Below are 21101 nucleotides of genomic sequence, written 5' to 3'. Positions count from 1 at the left end.
TTTGAAGTCCTAAATATTAGGAAATAATTAAATGACTATTTCTAAATATAAAAAAATAATAATCAAATGACTATTTTGTTCAGTGTAAACTATACTTTTAAAGGGTAAAAATGCCGAACAACATTTCTCTAAAGGCCTTCATACTTTTAATATAGTACTATTTATACGATACGCTCGTTGCGCGTGTATCCCGTCTCAATAAGTATATATTTTTAAAAAATCACATAAATATTATGTTAACTAATTACATTTGAGTTATAAAATAAGTTTAAGAAAAAAGTGTGAGTTACGGAAAATGATAATTATTGATTATATTTAGCAAATCAATAAATGAAGAAACGGTGATAATAGAAGTCCTCAATCATCTTAGTCAATATTTTTAGCTTAAGATTTATTTATTATTATAATTTCACAAGTTGTCGTATTTCTTTTTATTTTCATCAAGAGCACATAAACTTTCGGAGATTTCAGAGTTTTTTTTTAAATCATTTTGAAAAATATATATTCTTAAGTTTATTCTAGAAAATATACAAATGATCATCTAACTGACAAAAGATCTTTTTTTTTTCTCGCAAGCAAGATGTGAATTATACTATTTCTTTAATACATCAGAATTATTCTAAAAATTATAAAACAACTGGAAAAATTGAGATTTTGGCCAAACAGACTCATGTTCATTCAAGATTCACAATATAGAATACCAAAACATTAATGCAAAATTTAATTATTAATATTAATATGTGAATGCAAAATTTAACTACTAATATAAACGCATGAATGTAAAATTCAATTACAATAAAAAAAAAATTGCTCAAAAAAGAACCTGAAAATCCTTAAATTATAGTTGCTGCTCGAACAAGGCAAAGTTTTGATGATGAAATCGTAGAATTGTAGCTCTTTTATAGAAAGTTTTAGTATATATTTTGAAACATGAAAGGATTTTATACAAAATAAAATTATGTATAATTTAATGATTTATTAGAAAATAAAGACTCCTAAACCAAAAAGAAAATCAAATTGCACGTTTTTACCTAATATTTTTTGAAGAATTAATCTGTCAAAAAAATTTAACTAAAAAATTTCCTATGATATTTTCCTTTAAAAGTGATTAAAATTTTCCTAAGTTAATTGAAAGACGAAACTTTTAGTTTGAGTTGAATAACAAAAACTTTCCAAGTTTTAGTTGAAAGTGTTTGACATTTTAGATCTAAAAGAAACTGAAAAATAAAAGTTTTAAGTATTAGATAAATAATTAAATGATTGTTCCTAAATAGTAAGAAATTAATTAAATGACTATTCATAAATATAGAAAAATAATTAAATGACTATTTTGTTCGATGTAAACTATATTTTAAAAAGATAAAAAAAAACGAAAATGTCTTTGTGCTTTTAATATAATATAGATAGATACATAAGATTAATCTAATTAGTTTGGAACTGCGACTTAATTGATCAGATAGAAGTCTAGAAGAGCAAGTGGCTTCGAAATCAACAATGCATTTATTTTCTTCCTTATTCATAGCGTCCACACCTCAGCTTTCAACGAAGCAGAGGGTGAGAGGACCCCGTTGACTTGGAGTTGGGCATAACACTTGGCATTTTTCTTTGAACCGCGTTGGCCCCATTTCTCTCGTTTTCAATCTCTGTGGTTTCCTCCTTTCCTTCCTCCTCTCTAATTATTACACCACTTAAAAACTGCAACTTTGAAAAGGCGAATTCTCAAACTCCTATAGTGATCATAACTAACGCAGCATCTCAGGAGAAGCATCTTCCTTCTTCACAAGTAAGTGTTGCAGGCCTCTGCTCAATTTTCGATCCGGTCTTCTCTTTTTTTTCCGCTCAGCTTATCATGGAAAATTAACTCTAAATTTTCTTAGAGAGGATTCGGACATTAAATTACTAAGTACTTAGTTAGGTGGTTTTAGTTTTGGAACAATAGCTCTTAAGGTTCATTTGGTTCAGGGAGTAGCTAGTTATTCAGAATTTTGATTGTGGATTGTTCAATGCTGGGTAATTATATAAGGATTGTTATAGGATGATTAATAATGACACGAAGATTGTTATGCGGATTTCATACCAAAGCCAAGAAGTAGCTGTGTTATATTTGTATCATGAGTAGGTAATTTAGGTTTTAGTTTAAAGAAGTTGTATGTAACACTCCTCAAATTTATAAAAGTTTCAAGACATACTAAATATAGAATTTAATTTTTATAATCTTAAATTATACTTCTATTACGGATTTAAATCCTTATGATTGATTTTGAAATACTTTTCTAATTATAAATAATTGGACATACAATTAGGGGAAATATTAATAATTTTTAATATTATTAATCAGTAAAAAGTGGGTATCATTAATTATTAGTTAAGTAAAAAAAAAACAGAAATTAACCTTAAGCCCATAAAGTGGTTGATGTAAACAAAGGCTTAAAGCCTTATACAAAAAAAAAAAAAAAAAAACCGTATCTGCCGTTTCAAAAGGCAAAAGACAAAAGGCTTAAAATGCCTTAATCAAGTCAGAAGACTTAAACTTATACGAACAAAGCCTGAAGGCTGAGAATTGTTATACGAACAAAACAGGAGACTTAACCTTCTATTCATTCACGCTATTCTTATACGGGAAAAGAAACAAAACATTGTTCCATTCACGCAGCAAACGCAAGGCACGCAGGCAACAACAAAAAAATTCTAGGGTTCTTTTCAAATCACTAATTCTTGAACTCAGGTATATAAATTCCCTATTGTCAATTATCCTACAGTAGTAGTAGGTAAGAATTGAATAGTTAATTCACTTCTTTCTCTATATCAACAATAAATTTCATATTTAGGTGTAGTACTTTAAAATTGATTAGAATGCACTGGTTGTTGTAGAATCGATTGTTTGACTGGTGTCGATTGGACTAGGGCCTACGTATTGGCTCGAGAAGTTTTGAGGTGAGTTGATATAACCCTTTACTAAAGTGGTTTAACTCACAAAAGCACGCATACAAGGTGCTTGATAAATTGCTTAAAAGAGTTTATATTTACTTAATTGGAGCGAGTGAGTACCTATTAACTTAGAAGTGTTCTAGCAAAAGTTTAGATGATTTATTATGATATATGTGTGTAAATTTTCAGATTTGTGTTATTCTTATATGCTATTTTCATGTTGAAAATTTATGAAGAAGCAAGAATATTTAGAAATACTTTTACATGTTTATTTCATTCCTATGCCATGCCTTACATTTAAGGATACCAACATGAGCATGTACATGATGTTCTATAAAGAAAAGATTTAGACTTGAAAGGTCACAAGAAGAAGTTTTAGAAAAAAAAGATTTTTGGGAGTATCCTTTATCCTGAGAAGGGGTCATCGTCTAGGCCAAGGGTCCTGACCAAGGTGTTGACTTCATGAAACTACTTGTGCCAAAGTAGGGAGCACGCGAGCCGAGGGTCTTGTTGCTAAGAATTTACTTAGCCAGGCTAAGGTATGATACATGAGCGCTGAGAACCATGAAGCTAATGGCACCTCGTGGATTGGGCCTATTCGATCAGGTTGGGATCGAACCCGTGCCGATCACACGGTGACTGAGACAGAATTAAGTCAGGATAGTTGGAACTCCAAAGTATAAAGTGAAGTATTTTTTTTTATAAGAAAGAAAAAGAAAAGAATTTCTTTTAGAATATTCATAAACTGCTATTATGCAATTATTTTAGAATTGTTCTTATAAGCTTATGTTTTATATGCATTTAGAATCTTTGCTCGTAATATATATGTTATTAAAGTTTCGTCCGCTGTCGTTGAGACTCACTGAGTACAATGGATGGTACTGACGTTCTCTTTTGGGAACCTACTTTGGTCTGCGGTACAACGTAGGAACCGATTTTGCAGGCGATCAGGCTACGAGTTAGGACTTCCTTCTCTTCCAGTGCTATTGGTGAGCTCCGCTTTTGTTCGTGGAGTATTCCTTAGAGTTATCTTTATTTAGTTATTTCTTTGTTTACTTAGAGAACTGGCCAGAAAATCTCATGTCTTGAGCAGTGCGTCAGTTTATCAGTAGAGGCTTCATAGACATAGTCGTTGGGTTAAGATTCAGATGTTTTTGATAATAACTTAGCAACATTTTATTGGTTACTACGGATAAAGTTTTGAAGTTGGCTTATTTTAGATATTTAAATTATTTAAAAGTATTTGGTTACAGTAGTGCCTTGTGACATATAAAGTTTGAAGTTATAATAGATTTGATAAGCAGAGATAGTCCGCTCGGTCATGTTTAGTGATCGAGTGCCGGTCTCGGCTTGTTCAGAAAATGGGTCGTGACAAATTTGGTATCAGAGCCTCAGGTTTATGGAGTCCTAGGGGTCTATGAAGCCGTGTTAGTAGAGTCTTGTTTATGGGTATGAAACGCGCCATACTTATAAACAGGAGGCTACAAGCATTTTGGAAAAGTTTCATTTTTCTCATACTTTAGATCGTGCAGTAGATCCTACCTCTAAGAAATTCTCCAATGTATTCGTTTCTCCAAAACTCGCAGAAATGGCTCGTACTCGCAACTCTGACACCGAGACTCAGGATGCTGCTCAAGAAACTATTGCTACTATTGTGGCTCAAGGCAGAACTAAAAAGGCTCTAACTCAGAAAAGGAAAGGTAAATCCTCAAAGGGTGCTCAAGTACCCCGGGTTGAACATGAAGAAGGGGTGGAGCATGATGATCCAGTACCTCAGGATCCAGTGTCGCCCCCAACAGCAGCTCCGATTCAGGCAACTATATCTCCCGCGGTGGGTCAGATGTTTAATGCTATCAACAGTGCTATGGAGATGTTTAAAGCCTTTATGGCCAACCAGAACGAGAGAAGAGATGAGATTCCACCTCAATCAAATAGACAAAACAATTCTGAGTCCTCAAGAGTGAATGAATTTTTGAAGTTGAGTCCTCTAGTGTTCCATGGTTCTATAGTTGATGAAGATCCAATGTTGTGGCTGGAGGGTGTCAAAAAAGCCCTCCGAGTGATGAAAGCATTTGATGATGAAGCTGTGGAGCAGGTTGCTTACCAGCTTAGAGATGTGGCTGGCGCTTGGTTTGAGATGTGGGAAAAGGAAAGAGATGAAGATGATGGTCCGCCTACTTGGGAAGAATTTGAAGAGGCCTTCATGGCTAACTTTATCCCAGAAGAGGATAAGGAAGCTAAGACTACAGAGTTCGAACAGCTCAAGCAAGGGAATAAAAGTGTGCAAGAGTACTATATGGAATTCGTAAGGTTAGCTAAGCATGCTCCTCACATAGTTAAGACAGAAAAAGCAAAAATTCGCAGGTTTGTTGGCGGTTTAGCTTACCACATTAAGGATACGACATCAGCTGCAACGGTAGGGATGACAGCCTTCTCCTCTGTTGTGGGATTTGCCAAGCACTTAGAAAAAGACAGACAACATAGGAGAGAAGAAAAAGAGCATAACAAGAAAGCCCGGATATCGGGCAGGTTTAATGGTACATCCAACGGAGGTGGAAGGGATTCCTTTAATAAGGAGTCATTAGCACCAGCTCAGTCCAGTCATTAGTCAGGTGGTGGGTCTACCTTCAAACGTACTCAGAGTTATGGAAACCAGTCTCGCCAGAATCAGAATTTTAGGACATCATCCTCACATAGCCAGAGTCATGCTGAGCAACATTCACAATAACAAGGTCTTTGTGGAACATGTAAGCGGCAACGTTTAGGTCAGTGCAAGCTCGGGTTTCATGGTTGCTATCATTGCGGAGACATTGGTCATATAAAGGCCAACTGCCCAAAGTTGAGACGTAATTTCAGTGGGGGATCAACTCGTCCTTCTAGTTCCTTAGCTACTGCAGTTGCACCACCTCAGGCTCGTGGGTCTCATAATCAGACTGGGCATGAGGCAAGCAGAGGTGCAGATCGAGTTACTCAAGGAGGGGGTCAACCCCGTTTGTTTGCCACACTTGATCGTCAGAGTGCAGAGGCATCTGCAGAAGTTATTACAGGTATACTTTTAGTATGCTCACATAATGCTTATGCCATAATGGATCCAGGTTCAACGTTTTCATATGTGACTCCATACTTTGCAATAAACCTCGGACTAGAACCTGAACAACTTAGTGAGTCATTCCTAGTATCTACTCCAGTTGGCAAGTCAGTGAAAGTCACAAGAGTCTATAGAGGTTGTATAGTTTCAGTCCAAGGTCGCAACACCAAAGCCGATCTCATAGAGTTAGAAATGGTGGATTTCGATGTGATCATGGGTATGGATTGGTTATCTTCCTACTATGCCATATTAGATTGTCATGCCAAGATAGTCAGGTTCCAATTTCCAAATGAAGAAGTCTTAGAGTGGAAGGGTAGTTCAGCATCACTTGTAGGTAAGTTTATTTCTTACCTTAAGGCACAACGAGTGATCAGTAAGGGGTGTCTCGCCTATTTGGGTCACATCATTAACCCAGAATCAGAACCACCAGCTCTTCAGTCTGTGCCAATTGTTAGAGAATTTCTAGAAGTTTTCCCAGATGACCTTCCCGGACTTCCTCCTGAAAGAATCATAGACTTTAGCATTGATCTCATGCCAGGCACTCAGCCTATATCTATACCTCCTTATAAGATGGCTCCCACTGCCAAGAATTGATGATTTATTTGATCAACTTCAGGGTGCAAAGTACTTTTCAAAAATAGACTTGAGGTCGGGATACCATCAGTTGAGAATCAGGGAAGAAGATATATCTAAAACAGCCTTTCGCACTCGCTACGAGCACTATGAATTTCTAGTGATGTCCTTCGGGTTGACAAATGCTCCAGCTGCATTCATGGACCTCATGAACAGAGTTTTCAAGCCATTCCTGGATACCTTTATTATTGTGTTTATAGACGATATTTTGGTGTACTCTAAGAGTAAGGAAGATCATGCAGAACACATCAGAATAGCCTTGCAGACCTTGAAGGAGAATGAACTTTATGCCAAATTTTCAAAATGTGAGTTCTGGTTGCAGTCAGTGGCATTCTTGGGCCACGTGGTATCTAGTGAAAGAATAAAAGTAGATCCTCAGAAAACAAAAGCAGTAAAGAACTGGCCTAGGCCGACAACGCCAACCGAAATCAGGAGTTTCTTGGGGTTAACTGGCTACTATAAAAGGTTTGTAGAGGGGTTTTCCTCACTTGCAACTCCATTAACTAAGTTGACTCAGAAAGCAGTTAAGTTCCAATAGTCAGACGCTTGTGACCATAGTTTTCAAGAGTTAAAGAAGAGGTTGACCACTGCACTTGTGTTAACCTTGCCGACAGGTTCGGGTGGGTTCACAGTGTATTGTGATGCCTCTAGAGTGGGCCTTGGTTGTGTTCTTATGCAAAATGGAAAAGTTATTGCTTATGCTTCCAGGCAGTTAAAGAATCATGAAAAGAACTACCCCATACACGACTTGGAGCTTGCAGTAGTGGTGTTTGCATTAAAAATATGGCGATACTACCTTTATGGCGAACATTCTGAAGTGTTTACAGATCATAAAAGCCTCCAGTACATTTTCAAGCAAAAAGAATTAAATTTGAGACAGAGAAGGTGGCTCGAGCTATTGAAAGATTATGACATCAATATCCTTTATCACCCGGGCAAAGCTAATGTGGTAGCAGATGCACTTAGTAGGAAGTCAATGGGTGTCTTGGCCCATCTTGTTGTACAAATGTGATCTTTTGATCGAGGAATTCAAAAACTAGCAAATGATGGAATTAGATTGGACAAGACCGAAGAAGGAGGTATAACTGCTTATGACTTAGCGCAATCCTCCTTTGTTGCGCATGTTAAGGCTAAGCAAGACGAAGATCCGTACTTAGTGAAGTTAAAAGAAGGAGTCAGAAATAAAGAAATCACTGCCTTCACTCTAGGAAGTGACGGAGTTTTGAAGTTGAATGATCGATTATATGTGCCTAATGTAGATGGTATTAGGAAGGCCATAATGGAAGAAGCTCACAGTTCGAGGTACTCTATCCACCCAGGTGCTACCAAAATGTATCTAGATTCGAAAGAGTTGTATTGGTGGAAAGGCATGAAGAAACAAGTAGCAGATCATGTGGCTAAATGTTTGAATTGCCAGCAAGTCAAAGTCGAGCATCAGAGGCTTGGTGGCCTAGCTCAAGATATAGAGATACCACAGTGGAAGTGGGAGATGATTAATATGGATTTCGTAGTAGGTCTACCTTGCACGTACCGTAAGCATGATTCAATTTGGGTTATTCTAGACCGACTGACAAAGTTCGCGCATTTCCTACCAGTAAAGACGACAGATTCCGCAGAGTAGTATGCGCAGTTGTACATCAAAGAAATAGTCCGATTGCATGGTACTCTAGTTTCAATCATATCTGACAGAGGCCCTCAGTTCACGGCGCATTTTTGGCAGGCATTTCAGAAAAGATTAGGTACCAAGGTAAATTTGAGCACCGCTTTCCATCCACAGACCGATGGCCAGGCAAGAAACCATTCAGACTCTCGAAGATATGTTGCGAGCATGTGTTATAGATTTTGGAGATAATTGGTATGATCACTTGCCACTTATAGAATTTGCTTACAATAACAGCTATCAGGCTAGCATCAGTATGGCTCCTTATGAAGCATTGTATGGGCGAAGATGTAGGTCTCCAGTGGGTTGGTTTGAACTATCGGAGGTGCCGTTGATTGGTCCAGAGTTTGTTTGTGAGGCCTTAGAAAAAGTCCAGCTAATCAGAGAAAGATTGAAAGCGGCTCAGAGTCGTCAACAGTCCTATTCTGACAAGAGGCATCGTGACTTAGAGTTCATGGTTGGTGACAAGGTATTTTTGAAAGTTTCACCAATGAAAGGAGTTATCAAGTTTGGTAAGATGGGGAAACTTAGTCCTAGATTTATTGGACCTTATGAGATTATAGAAAAGAAGGGAAATGTGGCTTATGAGCTAGCGTTGCCCGTTGAATTGTCCTCTGTGCATCCTGTCTTTCATGTGTCTATGCTTAGAAAGTACATTCATGATGAGTATGCATATAATACCTGCCGATACCATAGAAATTAAGGAAGGCCTGACTTATGAAGAGGTACCTATAGAAATTCTCGATAGGCAAGTCAGAAAGTTGAGAACAAAATATATAGCATCGGTAAAGGTTTTGTGGAGTAATCATGATTCAAAAGAGGCTACGTGGGAGGTCAAGGAAGTTATGAGAGAGAAATATCCATATTTATTTGAGAAAAAAGGTATGTGAACTTAGGTTTGGATTGACATTTATATTTTATTTATTAAATACAAGTTAGCATGTGTTTATGTCCTTGCTAGATTATACTTAGTTATTGAAGTAATTTAGTTTTTGTCAGAGTATATTTAGTTATTTAATAATTTAGTGCCATGCCAAAGTACATTTAACTCCTTAAAGTGATTTACTTTTGCTAAAGTATTGTGTTTTAGATTCTTGTTGGTTATTGTGGTACCTCCTTGCCAGAGTGTGAGTAATTAATTTATCAGCTGTGTATGGTGCCTAAGAATGGCCTGTTATGGTATATTTGGTTGTTGTTGGTGTAGTTGTGGTATTTGTGACAGGGATATTTTTTTGGATAGTCCAAATTACAAGGGAAACTTTGCCGAAATTTTTGAAAATTTAGGGAGAGCCAAAATTTTGAGTCCCTTGGAAGAGTGAGTCGTGCTAAGAAAAATTTAAGAGGTTCAAGGACCTATGGGATGATTGTTAGCTTAAGAATAAGGCCCTAGTGACATTCGAGGACGAATATTTTTAAGGAGGGAAGATTGCAACAATCCTCAAATTTATAAAAGTTTCAAGACACGCTAAATATAGAATTTAATTTTTATAATCTTAAATTATACTTCTATTACGGATTTAAATCCTTGTGATTGATTTTGTATTACTTTTCTATTTATAAATAATTGGACATACAATTAGGGAAAATATTAATAATTTTTAATATTATTAATTATTAAAAAGTGGGTATCATTAATTATTAGTTAAGTAAAAAAAAACAGAAATTAACCTTAAGCCCATAAAGTGGCTGATGTAAACAAAGGCTTAAAGCCTTATACAAAAAAAAAAAAAAAAAAAAAAATACGTCTGCCTTTTCGAAAGGCAAAAGGCTTAAAATGCCTTAATCAAATCAGAAGACTTAAACTTATACGAACAAAGCCTGAAGGCTGAGAATTGTTATACGAACAAAACAGGAGACTTAACCTTCTATTCATTCACGCAATTCTTATACGGAAAAAGAAACAAAACGTTATTCCATTCACGCAACAAACGGAAGGCACGCATGCAACAACAAAAAAATTCTAGGGTTCTTTACAAATCAATAATTCTTGAACTCAGGTATATAAATTCTCTATTGTCAATTATCCTCCAGTAGTAGTAGGTAAGAATTGAATAGTTAATTCACTTCTTTCTCTATATCAACAATAAATTTCATATTTAGGTGTAGTACTTTAAAATTGATTAGAATGCACTGGTTGTTGTAGAATCGATTGTTTGACTGGTGTCGATTGGACTAGGGCCTACGTATTGGCTCGAGAAGTTTTGAGGTGAGTTGATATAACCCTTTACTAAAGTGGTTTAACTCACAAAAGCACGCATACAAGGTGTTTGATAAATTGCTTAAAAGAGTTTATATTTACTTAATTGGAGCGAGTGAGTACCTATTAACTTAGAAGTGGTCTAGCAAAAGTTTAGATGATTTATTATGATAAATGTGTGTAAATTTTCCGATTTTTGTGTTATTCTTATATGCTATTTTCATGTTGAAAATTTATGAAGAAGCAAGAATCTTTAGAAATATTTTTACATTTAAGGATACCAGCATGATCATGTACATGATGTTCTATAAAGGAAAGATATAGACTTGAAAGGTCACAAGAAGAGGTTTTAGAAAGAAAAGATTTTTGGGAGTATCCTTTATCCTGAGAAGGAGTCATCGTCCAAGCCGAGGGTCCTGACCAAGACGTTGACATCCTGAAACTACTTGTGCCAAAGTAGGGAGCACACGAGCCGAGGGTCTCATTGCTGAGAATTTACTTAGTCAGTCTAAGGTATGATACATGAGCGCTGAGAACCATGAAACGAGTGACACCTCGTGGATTGGGCCTATTCGATTAGGTTGGGATCGAACCCGTGCCGATCACATGGTGACTGAGACAGAATTAAGTCAGGATAGTTGGAACTCCCAAAGTATAAAGTGAAGTATTTTTTTATAAGAAAGAAAAAGAAAAGAATTTCTTTTAGAATATTCATAAACTGCTATTATGCAATTATTTTAGAATTGTTCTTATAAACTTATGTTTTACATGCATTTAGAATCTTTGCTCGTAATATATATGTTATTAAAGTTTCGTCCCCTGTCGTTGAGGCTCATTGAGTACAATGGATGGTACTGACGTTCTCTTTTGGGAACTTACGTTGGTCTGCGGTACAACGTAGGAACCGATTTTGCAGGCGAGCAGGCTACGAGTTAGGACTTCCTTCTCTTCTACTGCTATTGGTGAGCTCCGCTTTTGTTCGTGGAGTATTCCTTAGAGTTATCTTTATTTAGTTATTTCTTTGTTTACTTAGAGAACTGGCCAGAAAATCTCATGTCTTGAGCAATGCGTCAGTTTATCAGTAGAGGCTTCATAGATATAGTCGTTGGGTTAAGATTAAGATGTTTTTGATAATAACTTAGCAGCATTTTATTGGTTACTACGAATAAAGTTTTGAAGTTGGCTTATTTTAGATATTTAAATTATTTAAAAGTATTTGGTTACAGTTGTGCCTTGTGGCATATAAAGTTTGAAGTTATAATAGATTCGATAAGCAGAGATGGTCCGCTCGGTCATGTTCAGTGATGAGTGCCGGTCCCGGCTTGTTCAGAAAATGGGTCGTGACATTATAAGTTTTAAATTATTAAGAATTCTTACTATATTGTTCTTTTCTTAAAAACCTGCCTGCTTTAAGTGTAATTTGTACCATTTTAGGTTCTTTTTCCCAGGTGTTGCTAAAACATGTATTTTTGTTTCATATTCTATGGCACATAAAATAATATTAGATCTGGGTATTTGTAATGCGAGAAATAGAAATTGGACCAGACACTGTATAACTAGTTCTATCCCGGGATTATATTCTTACAAGCGGAACCAAACATACTCCTATACAAACTTAAGTATTTCCTTCTTTTGTGGGAGGTAGACTTACGTAGAAAATACTTATGTTTTTTTATGAATATGTCCTTGAGCTCCCTTAGTGATTTGTTCTTTTGGTTTATTAGGTGATCCATTTTCATTAAGCTGCATTTCAGAAATTTGTAGCAGAAGAGATGGTGGATGCGGTGGTCACTGTATTCTTGGAGAAACTTCTGAATGTTCTCACAGAGGAGAGTAGGTTTCTTACTAAATACAGACAGCAATTTGAAAAACTGAAGAACGAGCTGCTATTCATGCAAAGCTTTCTCAAAGATGCAGAGAGGCTCAAGAGGAAAAACAACACCCTTAAAGGAGTCATGTCGTGTTTGCGAGACTTAATTTTCGAAGCTGAAGAGATACTTGAGGACTGCCAGAATCAATCTGCAGATAGTGATCGGGCTACTACATGCTTCCATCCCAAAAGGCTATCTCTTCGCCATCAAACTGGGAAGCGCCTTGCTGAAATCAATGACAGAATCTCGGAGATAAAGCAAAACATTTCAACATATCTTGGAGTACCACTTCTAAAAGAAGGAAGTATGGAGGCACACAATAATCTAATGTCAAGATGGACTTCTTCCCTTTATGACCACACTCAGGTAGTTGGTTTGGAAGGTGACACTGAGAAGATAAAGGATTGGCTATTTGAAGCAAGAGATGGTTTACTTGCCATTGCATTTGTGGGTATGGGAGGACTTGGCAAAACCACTCTTGCTCAGAAAGTCTTCAATGACAGAAGGGTGGAGGATCACTTTGAGAGGAGGATTTGGGTGTCTGTTTCTCAAACATTTACTGAGGAACAAGTCATGAGAAGCATATTGAGGAGTTTAGGAGATGCATGCGTTGGTGATGACCAGTGTGAACTGTTAAGAAAAATAAACCAGTACCTTTTGGGAAAGAGGTTTTTGATTGTTATGGATGATGTTTGGAGCTTGGACAATGCTTGGTGGCAAAAAATTTATGCTGGACTGCCCAAAGGAAATGGGAGCAGTGTTATTGTAACAACGAGAAATGAGCTAGTCGCTCGCAAGATGGGAGTTACAGAAGCAAGAATACATTGGCCAAAATTCCTCAATGAGCACTACAGTTGGTTACTATTCCGGAAGATTGCGTTTGCAGCAAGTGCAGGTGAATGCAATTTCCCCGAGTTGGAGGACGTGGGAAAGGAGATTGTGGAAAAATGCAAGGGTCTTCCTTTAGCAATCAAAGCAGTAGGAGGAGTGATGCTTTGCAAGCCACCTTACTATCACGAATGGAGGCGTATTGCAAATCATTTCCGTGATGAATTGAAAGAAAATGATGACTCAGTGACGGCCTCACTACAGTTGAGCTATGATGAACTCCCTCCTTACTTGAAATCCTGTTTCCTCTGTTTTTCACTCTTTCCTGAAGATTGTGTCATACCAAAAGACCAACTGATCCGTTGGTGGATTGGAGAAAGCTTCATACCTCTGAGAAGTGGTAGGTCATCGACTGAAGTGGGAGAAGATTGTTTCTCACAACTATCCAATCGGTGTTTGATAGAAGTTGTTGATAAGGCTTACAATGGTGTGATCCACACATGCAAAATGCATGATATGGTTCGTGACTTGGTGATCAAAATAGCAGAGGATGATGCATTTTGCACCCCATCTGATGCAACTTGTCGGCATTTGGGTATTAAGAGTGAGATGAATGGGAAGCAACTACTGAGCAATCGAAAGTTACGAGCACTGCTAACAACCACAAAGAGTGGTGAAGTAAACAAAATCCGTTTCGACATTGCCAAGAAGTTGTGCAAGAGTCGACACCTCCAAGTATTGGATCTGTCAAAATCAATTTTCGATTTGCCTCTTTCAAGTTTGTTGGAAGGCATTGGATCTGCCAAACAGCTTACTTATCTCAGTTTAAGCAATACACATCCAATGATTGGAGTTCCAGCTTCCATATCCAAGCTTGAAAAATTACAGATTTTGGATTTCAGCTATTGCCAAAATATGAAAATGCTCCCCTCTTGCGTTCTGACATTTGAGGAACTTGCTGTTTTAGATGTGAACAACTGTGGTTCACTTGAGTACCTTCCAAAAGGATTAAGTAGGCTTTCCAATCTTCAAGTATTGCTTGGATTTAAGCCTGCAAAAGTAAGCCAACCAGGAGGTTGTCGTATAGCTGAGCTCAGACGCCTCACTCGACTCAGAACTCTCAGTTTAAGACTAACTCAAAATGAGGAGATTGGAGATGATGAGGGGAATGTACTGGTAGATCTCCAAGAACTTCAATTTTTAACAATAAGTTGCTTTGGCAGTCAAGATAATGGACTTGCGACCAAACTTGGTAGACTTTATCCTCCACGACAACTCCACGAGCTGATTCTCAAATTTTATCCAGGTAAGACAAGTCCTGAATGGCTTAACCCTACATCTCTGCCCATGTTGCGGTACCTGTCAATCATTTCTGGTGATATTACACAAATGCATGAGAACTTCTGGGGTGATGGTAGTACTGCTTGGAAAATTGAGGGCTTATTGTTGGAATCTTTATCGGATTTGAGATTGGAATGGTCAGCAATGCATCAAGTAATGCCTTCCTTAAGAATACTCAAGGTTAGCTGGTGTCCTGAGTTGGAGTCATTTCCAATTGAAGATGCAGGGTTTAGAGGGGGTCTATGGAAGAAGGATGAACATTGGGGCTGACTAGAGACACTTAAACCCATACATTCTGTTATCTTAGTTTTCTTGTTCTCATTCTTTTGTGGATCCTAATACTATAAATATGTTGTGTTCATGACTTTTTTTTCCTTCAGCTGTAAAAGTTTAATTGTCTAGAGATTGAAAAACATAAGCTTCTTGGATTTTCTTCTGTCGATTCAAGGACTGATCGTTATTATTGTTAAGTCTCATATAGTCTCATATATTTTGCCTCTAGGTAGGGGTAAGGTCTGCGTACAGACTACCTTCCCAGACCCCACCTGGTGGGAACATACTTATATTATTGTTGTTGTTGTCTCATATAGTAAAATGGTGGTATTTACGGATATATCTTGTTCATTCTCTGCCAGTGCTCCAGATTCTCCCGCACCAGATCTTCATGTATGTTGCATTTGTGTTATTTAAATAGAGCGACATTGACTGTAAGGATTCATAAGTCAATCTCAACTTGCTGGAGATTGAGGTAGTGTTAATTGATGTTGACAGTCATATGTTCGTTATCCTGTATCATTGGTCAACTATGGACATGAAGTTAACATCTGGATATTAAACATTCTAGTTATCATACAGTTTCAGTCCAATTCAAAGTTTCTTTGGTTTACAGACCAATTAGATCAATTTTGAGTTGAATTAACATCCATTTATATTTCTTTCTTATATATTAAAAGTAGATCTCTAGAGATTAAAATAAATTAAATTAAAAACATTAAGTTAATTTTCAGAAGACATCTTCAAAAGTTGGGCTAAGAAGACTGTTACATTTGACTCTAAATATGAAGTTGAATGGAGTGATTATTACGTACATCCTCCAAATTCCAATGGGAATTAATTCAAGAATCTGGCGATGCCCATGAGGAAAAAACGCAATAAATCTTTAAGCGATTATTGATTGCAAACTATGTCACAATAAACATTATCTTCATGATTTGGGCATGAAAAGTTACAGTAACTGTACAATCCTACCATATGCTTCCATGCATTATTGAAGTCAATGGAGTACTTGTCCGATGTTTCAGTCGCACGAATAAGTGATGTAAGAAGAAAAAGACATTGGCACAAGACATAGCCCTCTACTCTTAAGATCTAGCACTGTTTGTCCTTTCATGTCTATGCTCGAATCCTGCCACACCAAACACCAAAAAACAGGTGCTTTCAACCAAGTATTTAATTTCCTTAATTCCATATTTGCTATAGAAGTTCTACGTACAGACCAATAAAATTTATTTGCACATGCAATAAGATCACTTGTAAAGTAATTATAGGTATAATAATTAAACATTGATAGGATAGTTGATAAAAATGGTAATATATCTAACTAATTTGTTATAATTAATAGATTATATATTAAACACCACTAGTCGAGTAAAAGTATATTTACAGTGTTGTTATGTAACTTAAAATCTTTACGAAATAATTAACTCAAGCAATAGATAGGAGAATATATACAGACACCTTAAAATTCATGCAAATGTAAAGAGACCCATCTAGCCTAGCAACACGTAGTAGAAAAGCTTGTTGGTTTCGCGCAGTTACCTTTAAGTTTATCTGATGGAGCTTCCCTTGAGATGACTTCGTATACGGCATGCTTAATGTCTGTGTAACATTAACAAATTAAAAAGGGTAATATTTAAAAGGCTAAAAGTAATGCAATGTAAATATCAATCTCTTAATTAGTAGTAGCGATTTTGATATGAATCTTTTTCTAGGAAAAGGAGTTTAAATGAATTGAAGAGGATAAATTAAGCAGAATGCGTGCTAGCTTTATTACCAGGATCTGGTCCTGAAGGAACTGAATATAGCCTATAGCTTCTGTTAATACTGAGGCTGTATCAGTCTGCATATTCCATTGTGGGAGAAAAGAACAAGTATTTAGCATGGTACAAACAATAAAATAGTACAAGTACTCTCCTTCTGTCAGTTACTCGTTTTTAGTGGGTTCTGATGGTATAAATGTATAGAGTATATACCTTGCCGAAAGGTGCCACTAATCTGTGAAGAGCTGAAATCCTGTCTCCTAGTTTTTCCTTCCGTACCTGCTTCAATACAGCTTATTTCAAATTGTCTATATTACCTTGATAATAAATTTTTGATTGACATGTGGGAACATTATATATACTTCAATTTATTTTTCTTCTTCCCTTTTCACCTTAAGCATTGGAGTGGAAGATTGTGATGTGATTCGAGGCTTCTTCGATACTTCTTGAGCTGGAGTTTCAGCTGAACAATTCAATCTCTTTGCTTTTGTAGAAACTCCAATATTATTGCTAACAACTGGGTTCTGTTAACAATTTTAAGCCGTTAGCAGATTATCAATTGAAGGAAGAAAATGAGGGTGGCTAAAACCTATGTTGCGCAAACTCTCCAAAATGTTACCGTAACCACTGATAACATTTTCAGAGAGTCCAAGCAACATAGATTATAACCCGTAAGATGAAAATAATACTCTAATAAATCAAGAAAATCCCTACTTTGTTGGAGCTATTTGATGGATTATGAGTTAATTCTTGCAGTCCAGCAAGGCCAGAAGACATCCTGTCTGTGCAGAAATGGCCAAAGCTAGTACTATGATCACCAATACTACTATTCTTGAAATTTAGGCCATTAAATGCTAACTTCTTCAAGCCCTGGAAATCATAATGTTCCATATGATTTGAGATATAATTTGGAGTTGCAGCAGCAGCTAAACGGGAAAATCCAATGCAGGTTTTAGCATTGTTCATATACGAATGATCTTCGGATAGAAGATTCTCATTCAGATCAAAAACATGCTGTTGCTCTTGTTTGAAGTAACTTTCTTTGAACAAGCTGTTACTCAAACCATTCATATCTTTCATCTTGAAGAAATAATCGTTGGATATATATGCCTTGCTATTTTTGTAATCCAGCTGCTCGTTGGATGATTGATGGCCATCTTGGAACATTGAGGCGTTCATAAATGGAAATGTATCAATACTACTTCTTTTCCACTGCTCTTCTGATGAGATGTTATTTTGGATCCTTTTCATGTCTCCCTTGTAGTAATATTCTTCTTCCCTGTATTATCACAGACGCAATAGATCAACTCACATAAACCCTAAAGTTCACGTTTCTCAGATTTTAATTAAAAAGTTCATATTTATTAAAAGCGAGAACAAAATAAAATCTTTGATTCTTAATTAAATTAATGATACTTTGCACCGGAGCTCAAAGCAAATAAGAAATCTTAAGCAGATGGTCTATCGGAAATCTCTCTACCTTCACAAGCTCAGGTAGGGGTAACGCTGCATACACACTACCCTCCACTTATGGGATAATACTGGGTTTCTTGTTATTGTTGTTGTTGTTAGATGAAGCTGAGTTGTGAATATGGAAAGAAAATACTTAGAAGACTAGCAAGTATCTGTGTTTAAATTTCTACTTCTTGTCCATAAGAAAAAATTGAGGAACAAAATGCTTAGAAGGTGATATTATTTTGACACTAAATCATACGTTGTGATGCATTAATTCTTAAACCAAAAACAAATTCTTTTGAATTAGATGCAGTTTTAAACTGGTAAAACTAGAGAAACGATCAACTAGCTAGCTGCATACCACTTTTGAAAAGGAATTGTACTACTAGAAGAACTTACGAGGTCAAGCTTGGATTCCAATCGTGTAAAGCAGGAACTCCAGGTAATAAAGGATAGCCAGCAAACTGCTGTTGTTGGAGTTGATAATGATGATAAAGATTCCTAGAATCCATGGCGGCGAACTTGTATACAACTATTCAGATATCAAAGAGAAAAAAATGGGAAAGTTACGTTCTTGAATAGCTAGGTTTAGTTCTTTCTCAAGGCTACACTTTCTCCAACGTATATATATTCGCACTTTGCATCAATTCATATGGCAGATTGAGGGGAAATGGACATAGCAGAGAAAGGCTGAGACAAAAGAATAGAAGAGAATGTGCACTGAGATTCAGTGTGACAAAACTTTATCGTCTTGGCCCATGTACTTGCTACTTCTTAGCAGGTGATTCAATGATGGCACCCTCAGAAAACATGTGGCTTTTGAAGTTTAGAAGCAAAGCAAACCAACCTATCTTTACATATGGTGGAGAATGATGTAAATATGATGTAGATAGTCCATTTATGTTGACTCTACAATATATAATTTGCATATGATTCCTTATCCAAAAATTAGATTTCAATATCGAGGTCCTCCTTTTTACCTTCATAATTACTACATTAGTTACTGAACACAAGACACGTTAATTAAGGAAGATCCTCTTTCTTTCTTTTTTCTTCCAAAAAGGAAGTTGTTTACTGTCACGACCCAAACTCAATCGTCGTGATGGTGCCTATCGTGGAACTAAGCTAGCCTCAACTCAACAAAACTCAACACAACAGTAATAGGTTTGAAAACATTAACGGAAGCATTTAACATAAAAGAAAACTGTTTGAAACATAAGAAAATTCTGAATGACACAATGCAATCCAAAACTAGGGTGTCACTGAGTACATGAGCGTCTAGATCAGTAAATACAATCTACTACAGTATCTGAAGATATAAACTGAAAGTACGACAGAGATAAAAAAGGAAGGTCAAGGCCCGCGAACGCCATGTACCTACCTCAACAACCTCCAAACTCTGGGACCTCGATCAGCAACCGCCGGTACGATCGATATCGCCTGGATCTGCACACGGGGTGCACGGAGTAACGTGAGTACACCAACTTAGTAAGTAACAAGTCCAAACTTCGGACTAAAAGGTAGTGATGAACGTAACCTCAACAGGTAAAAACAGAAGTAAAGGTGTAGAAACATAGACATGCTTTCAAGTCAAATATACAGCTCAAAGCAGTAAAATAAATGCAAATTTGAACAGTGTAAGGTATATAGCTCAGCTAATCTCTACATGTCAATGCACAGAATGTATGAAATGCACCGTGTACTTCCACTCTCAAGTGCTCAACCATTCGCAACTGTATATGGTCATCCGGCCCAGAGAAATCCATCCTGGAACATATACAACACTGACTAAAAGTCACCCAGTACCAAGGATAAAGGGAAATCTAACCCTGTGGAGAAATCTATCTCCAGGTATCAAGTACTTCGGACAAATCCATGTCTAGGGAAATCCATCACTCAATAATATCATCCTCCCTCACTAGGGGTGTGTTACAGACTCCGGAGGGGCTCTTGCAGCCCAAACTCTATCATAATAATCAATATAACCGCTGCGGCGTGCAGTCCGATCCCATAACTTTCACTCATTACTAGGCTCTCGGCCTCACTCAATCATCAACATCTCCAGTCTCACCATTGGCTCACAATGTCATGAAAACAAACCGGAACAATGATATGATGAATCAATAAATAACTGAGACTGAGATATGATACAAAAATGCATGATTATGACTGAGTGTGGAATATTAAATGAAACTAGTGAGATGACATCAAGAAACGACCGCTAAGGGTCCAAACAATACCGGCACAAAGCCTAAATATGTTTCTAGTATGGTTCACAGCTCAACTACTTTATCACATGGAGAAAACATGGATAATAACAGGATATAGTCACTAATCGGTGCCATGGAATCACCCAAGTCACCATTCTCACGGTGCACGCCCGTCACTTGGCATGTACATCACCTCAATACTAATCACATAATACATAGTTCGGGGTTTCGATCAGAACCAAGTTTAGAAGCGTTACTAACCTCAGACCAAGCCAAAATCCTACTCCGCGATGCCTTTGCCTCTCAAATCGGCCTCCAAATATCCCGAATCTAGCCACAAGCAATACAATACGATCAACATAGGCTAAAGGGATCAATTCCACAAGAAAAACTACCAAATTAGACTCAAAACCCGAAATTAGTTCAAACCTGGCCCCCGGGCCCACGTCTCGGAATCCGACCAAAGTCACAAAACCCGAAAGCTCATTCACTCACGAGTCTAACCATACCAAATTTACTCAAATCCAACAACAAAATATCCTTCAAAACTCCAAAATTACACCTCAAGGACTCTTCCATTCCCCCCCCCCTCAATTTTTCACCCCACTTCATAATTTAGATGACAAAAATCAAGATATAATCATGGAATTTAACCAAAATCAAGTGAGGAACACTTACCCCAATCAACTCCCTAAAAATTCCTTCAAAAATCGCTCAATTACGTGGTCTCTAGCTCAAAATATGAATAATTGGCTCAAACCCTCGATTTTGAATATAACACTGTTTGCCCAGATTTCCTTCTTCACGAATGCGACCTTTCTCTCGCGTTCGCGTAGAACAACTTGACTGCC

General features: G+C 36.9%; 3 protein-coding genes across 6 annotated transcripts; 2 read left to right on the top strand and 1 right to left on the bottom strand.

Moving 5' to 3' along the window:
* The first annotated feature begins 1517 nt into the window (after positions 1-1517).
* LOC104245017 (disease resistance RPP13-like protein 4) lies at positions 1518-15016 on the top strand. Of its 4 annotated transcripts, none has more exons than XM_070168033.1 (3): positions 1518-1783; positions 11408-11468; positions 12261-15016. In XM_070168033.1, the coding sequence occupies exon 3, from the start codon at positions 12279-12281 to the stop codon at positions 14814-14816; it is 2538 nt and encodes an 845-aa protein (XP_070024134.1). In that variant the 5' UTR covers positions 1518-1783; positions 11408-11468; positions 12261-12278; the 3' UTR covers positions 14817-15016. The 4 variants fall into 4 exon arrangements, with proteins under 4 accessions (XP_070024134.1, XP_009798875.1, XP_009798868.1 ...); XM_009800566.2 differs by having other exon boundaries at positions 1519-1783; positions 12231-15016; XM_070168032.1 differs by lacking the exon at positions 1518-1783 and adding an exon at positions 10037-10515 and having other exon boundaries at positions 12231-15016.
* Positions 4517-6610, top strand: LOC104219146 (uncharacterized). The gene is made up of 2 exons (XM_070166076.1): positions 4517-5528; positions 5661-6610. The coding sequence occupies exons 1-2, from the start codon at positions 4517-4519 to the stop codon at positions 6608-6610; spliced, it is 1962 nt and encodes a 653-aa protein (XP_070022177.1).
* Positions 15017-15689: 673 nt separating the features above from the next.
* LOC104245010 (transcription factor bHLH110-like) lies at positions 15690-18883 on the bottom strand. The gene is made up of 7 exons (XM_009800556.2): positions 18440-18883; positions 17300-17864; positions 16978-17109; positions 16799-16864; positions 16600-16665; positions 16365-16424; positions 15690-15951 (listed from the first exon to the last, which is right to left on the bottom strand). The coding sequence occupies exons 1-7, from the start codon at positions 18550-18552 to the stop codon at positions 15844-15846; spliced, it is 1110 nt and encodes a 369-aa protein (XP_009798858.1). The 5' UTR covers positions 18553-18883; the 3' UTR covers positions 15690-15843.
* Between the last annotated feature and the right edge of the window lie 2218 nt (positions 18884-21101).

Source organism: Nicotiana sylvestris, chromosome 2 (assembly GCF_000393655.2).
Source record: "Nicotiana sylvestris chromosome 2, ASM39365v2, whole genome shotgun sequence".
Classification (NCBI taxonomy): Eukaryota; Viridiplantae; Streptophyta; class Magnoliopsida; order Solanales; family Solanaceae; genus Nicotiana; species Nicotiana sylvestris.
This window is presented reverse-complemented; position numbering and strand designations above follow the sequence as displayed.